The sequence below is a fragment of the Betta splendens genome, chromosome 17, assembly GCF_900634795.4.
Source record: "Betta splendens chromosome 17, fBetSpl5.4, whole genome shotgun sequence".
In the NCBI taxonomy this organism is placed as follows: domain Eukaryota; kingdom Metazoa; phylum Chordata; class Actinopteri; order Anabantiformes; family Osphronemidae; genus Betta; species Betta splendens.
The window spans coordinates 4014359-4019358 of record NC_040897.2 but is presented as its reverse complement, the minus strand read 5'-3'; the positions used below and the strand labels follow the sequence as shown (position 1 = coordinate 4019358).

At 38.3% G+C, this 5000-nt stretch overlaps 1 protein-coding gene and 1 long non-coding RNA gene across 3 annotated transcripts in view; one reads left to right on the top strand and one right to left on the bottom strand.

Moving 5' to 3' along the window:
- The first annotated feature begins 70 nt into the window (after positions 1-70).
- Positions 71-2709, top strand: LOC129603334 (uncharacterized). Its single transcript, XR_008693101.1, has 2 exons — positions 71-232; positions 2492-2709. It is a non-coding gene; the product is annotated as an uncharacterized LOC129603334 (long non-coding RNA).
- A 1191-nt stretch (positions 2710-3900) lies between these two features.
- si:rp71-1g18.1 (uncharacterized protein LOC559922 homolog) overlaps positions 3901-5000 on the bottom strand; it is a 3077-nt gene continuing 1977 nt past the window's right edge. The window contains exons 4-5 of one of the 2 annotated variants that reach the window (XM_029132949.3): positions 4543-5000; positions 3901-4384 (exon numbers count right to left, since the gene is read on the bottom strand). The exon at positions 4543-5000 is cut by the window's right edge and continues 128 nt beyond it. In XM_029132949.3, the coding sequence (XP_028988782.1) occupies positions 4240-4384; positions 4543-5000 (603 nt within the window). In that variant the 3' untranslated portion in view covers positions 3901-4239. The other variant, XM_029132948.3, reaches the window with a different exon arrangement.

Sequence of the window (5000 nt, the reverse complement as noted above, 5' to 3'; positions counted from 1 at the left end):
GTTATTAGTTTGTTATTATAATATTATTAGTTATTACTGTTGTTTTCCATTTTATTCTGTGTCTCAGTACTGTCATACTGCTGCTGAAACACAGGAATTTCCCTATTGTGGAATCAATAAAATCCTGTTTTATCTTGTATCTTAATTTCTTTTGCAGCTTCTGCCACACTGGGAGAAAACCTTTGGCATTGACCTGTCCTCCCCACAGATTGGTGTTGTTGATACTGATGATGTGAGTATTACTACTTCTGTGTACCAGTCTATTAATGTACTCCACTGAACATTTTGGTTGTTGAGAGGTATCCATAGATTTGAAATCGTTTAAGATCTTGTATCTGAGTTACCTCATGCTTAAACCCACCCTATGCTTAAACTGCTATAAATCAGAAAGTCTTAAAGATGTTATAAGGCTGAACAATAGATTAATAGTTGAATAGTTGAAGATTATTTTGTAGTTTAAATGGTGTCTGTACCCTAAAGTATGTTGAAGTAGTTAAAGCTGAAAGTAGACAAAGCTGAAGAGGATTTTAAAATGGTTTTCCATTCATTTCAATAGCAAGAAAAAGTTGAAAAAAGCATAATAACTTCAAAAGTATAAAGGATATGAATGTTTGAAGGAATGCTGAAAATCAAGGAAGTGTGTAAAGGTTTGCTGAGCATGATGAAACATAGTTGAATGTATCAAAACAGCTAAACAGAGTTCAAGAGCTAAAATGTAGTTGAAACATTTAAAACAGCTGAGAGTCACTGCAGAAAAAGTAGTTTTTTTAATTGAGAAAGGTTGGAGCACTGGAGTAAGCGTGCACAAGTAACTGCTGAACAATAAAAAAGGCTTACTTTTTATTACTTACTTACTTAAAAAGGCATTAATTAATCATAATTAAACAGACAAAAACATAAAAAGTGCTATTCAGGCTCAAAAGTTTTATTGGTGCTTTTATTTTGAGAGGATATGGAGGACGTGTGCGCCTAATTACTAATCTGTAAAATAGTGTCATGAACTAGTCATAATAAACCATTTGAAAGCACATTTATTTAGTATAATGAAACATTTATAATATAGCTTAAATTTGCTGATGCATTAAAAATATAACTCAATTTATTTTATATCTTATATCTGGGTATCTAAGATAAATAAGGACATACTGTAGCGGTGGAGCTTTCTCCAGATGGAGAGAAATACTTAATCATTTTAACAAGTTGTAGCAGCCCAGCGTGACTATTCCCATCCTAAACCGCTAAGGCTTATAGGTAAAGTAACCGTTCTTGTGTTTGTACTGTTATAGTTAAAGTTAGGATTTAAGCAATGTTATAACTTTGGTGAAATGAATTTAGCATTTTGTTCATGTGTATGTGTATTGTGTTCTTGTTTTTTGCATGCTGTACCCTAAGGGAGAGTGTGCGTGTGAGTGACCCTCAGGGCACAGTGATCGATTAGATGTGTAAAAAATAAATGGGATTTGCACTTTGCTGGGGGGGTTGTCGAAAAAGAGATAATGTTCTGATGTTTTTTCTAATGTTCTCTTGTACTTTTTTTAAACAAAGAAATGAATGTTGAAATGAATGAATGCGAAAACATCAACTTCAATTATTGCAAGGGTCACTAGTTTCTGTTAGGGTGCCACAATTGTTCACAATTCACTAGCCATAATGCATTGCGATCTAATTTGCGATCTAATACTGAATGCTTTAATGTTTACCTTATTTCTAAAGAAACAACAATTTAACAATTTTAAGAATAGCTGAAAGTGGTTGATACAAAAGGGAACACCTGGATATATCTATATAAGTAAAGGGCCAAGGTTAAGAGCCTTTTCTGGATTAGATGGATTTATTTATTTCTGGATTTATGTAAATGTTTAATAGTATTAACATAATCAAGATAGTGGCAACTAAACAAAAAGCTGATTGTTACAAAACTTTGAAAGCTACAGCTCTGATGTAAATGTTGTAAAACAGCATCTCAGGCAAAATCATATATCAATCTTTGCAAGGATAACTCAATCACACACTGTTAGGATGCATTACCCATAAGGCATTGCATGTTTCTCCATTCATTTAAAAAAAAACTGACAAACATGAAACATATGAATGAGAAAAAAAATTGGCAATGTGAGCCAACCCTCAAATGTACTCCTTCCTGATTCTGTCCAATCTCATCACTCCTAAGGAGAATCTCAGCATCTTCATCTCTGCTGCCTCCATCTCAGCCTCTTGTCTCTTCCTTACTGCTACCATCTCTAACCCATAGAGCAGAGCAGGTCTCACCACTGTCTTGTACACCTTTCCTTTGAGTCTGCTGACACTCTTCTGTCACACAACACTCCTGCACACTCCTGCATGCGCCTCTTCACCTCTTTTACACAGTCGCTATCACATTGAACTGTTGACCCCAAATAATTAAACTCCTGCACCTTCTTCACTGTAACATCACTGTTCTATCTTGACCCCTTTCGTGTATTCTGTCTGACCGGTTGGGGTGAGGCGATAGAGAGAGAGAAAAGCACATCAACAACAACAACAGCAGAACACAGGCAGAATGGTTGGACCAGGGACTGGACACAGGCAAGACTGTTGTACCAGGGACTGGACACCGGCAGGATGGTTGGACCAGGGACTGGACACAGGCAGGATATTCAAGTGTTGAACTACTGTATGCTAACTACTGTATGTACTGTATGTCTGAATATTAAATTTGATGTTGTCCTTGTGAAGACAGATCTATTGTAGATCTGTCGTGGTGAAGACGGAGCTGAGCCGAAAGGCAAAGCTCTCAAGCGGTCAATCTGCGGTCCTACCCTCACCTATGGTCATGAGCTTTGGGTTATGATCAAAAGGGCAAGATCACGGATACAAGTCGCTGAAATGAGTTTTCTCCACAGGGTGGCTGGGCGCACCCTTAGAGATAGGGTGAGGAGCTCTGTCACCAGGGAGGGAGGAGCTCTAGAGTCGCCGCTCCTCCACATCGAGAGGAGCCAGTTGATGTGGCTCGGAGGAGGGCATGTGTGTAGCGGTATTTATCATAAAACAGCCATATGAAAAGCATCTTCATAAAACTCTATCTTGGCAGCTCCTTGCAAGGGTACTGGACATAGTACGGGCATGCTGGGTCTTGGTTCAGTTGACAATCGGAGAGAGGTGGACTACACCATGGACAGGTCACCAGTCCATTCCAATCGTTTTCTTAAAACTGTAAAACTACTTGTGATTACTACTTTAATATGAATGAAATATTAAGCATGTAATAAATAGACATAATTAAACAAATATTATGCAGAGCAATTAAAATAAGGGATCATCTGAAAACATCAATTTATAATACAACAAGCAGCTAAAGGTGAGTGATTAATCACAACATAGACATGAGAATAAATTTCCATGGTAAATAAACTGAGATTAACTGATCCTGTGAAGTTAAGGATGAGTTCAACCATTATATTGTAGGTGTTGAATGTGGTTTCATTTTCACTTCCTAATTTAGTAACGAGTTCTGAACAAAATTAGGTTTTAAAGAAACATTTATTTTTCCAAGAAAAACTTCTATTAAAAATCAATACCTTCTTTTATTAAAAATGAATAAAGACAAAGGAAGATGTATAGAAACATAATTCCTTTTGGCTTATCCCGTCAGGGGTCACAACAGCGAATGATTTGCATGATTGATTTACACTGGATGCCCTTCCTGATGCAACCCCCCCTCTGAGGGGATTGAACACCCGACATGACACATCACGTAAAGTAACTTTTCATGTAAAGTGTTTTAATGTTTTCCTAGAACTATGCATTCCATAATAACTTGAATACAAAACTGAACAGTAATAACAGACTTCAGTATAAAATTAAAAAAAAAAAAAAAAAATATATATATATATATATATATATATATATATATATATATATATATATGAGTGAGGGGATAGAGAGTAAGGGAATACGGGAAAATTGAAAAAAGACAAAAATATCAGTAGTATATGTGATTAAAATACCAAAGTCTACTGTGATTATTAAATAACCATCATCATAAAAGTCACTCTGAAATGATTTAAGCTGTAACAGTTTCTGGTCTTATCGCCTTATCATTACACAAACAGTATAACAATCATTTAGCATCGCCAGCGTGAGGTAGAAGGGTAAGGAATGACCACAACACAGAAGGACAGCTGGCTCCCATAAAGCTACAAGCCAGCAATGGTCCTGAATGAAGGTACAAACAATTGACAGTCAGAAACTTTGTGTTTCTCAAGATTTCTCATAATTCTGAACATCTTCCCACATGTGGCACAGCTGAACGGCTTCTCTCCTGTGTGAAACCTTAAATGTGCTTTCAGGTTGTCTCGCAGACGGAAGCCCTTTCCGCACTGGGTGCAGGTGTGCGGCCGTTCCCCTGTGTGAAAACGCACATGTCGACGGAGGCTCTTTCTCAGTGCAAACATCTTGGAGCAAGCTGAACAGGAATATGGTTTTTCTCCACTGTGGAAACGCTCATGCCGCCGGAGAACTTTTCTGCGTTTAAAATCTTTTCCACAGATGCTGCAAGCGTACCTGTTGCGAGAGTGGGCAACATCCTTGTGGAGACGCCAAATGTGGTTTCCACACGAGGTAAAACAGCAGATACGATGGCCTGTGTGAAGACCTTGGTGGCGCCGCAGGTCTTTGGGAAGAGGCACATCACTTTTGCAGTTCGCAACATTATCCTTAAGATTCTTTCCTGGTTTGGACACCTTGAGTACATCCACCAGTTGTACTGTACACTGACGCATCAGCTTTGGATCTGCAGAAGACAACTTCAGTCTCATGTGGAGGTTGTTCTTCGCACCATCTGGAGTATGGATCCTTTCCCAAACCCCAACCTGTGCAGGAGTAATGGCTCCATCTGACGGGGATGGACTGTAAGCAGTGCCCTTAGAAGTGCTAACACAGCGTTGTTGAGGCTCAGTTTGAAACTGCTTCTCTGAGCTGTCAGGCTTGGGAACTGGAGACTCAGGCTTAAGGATTAATGG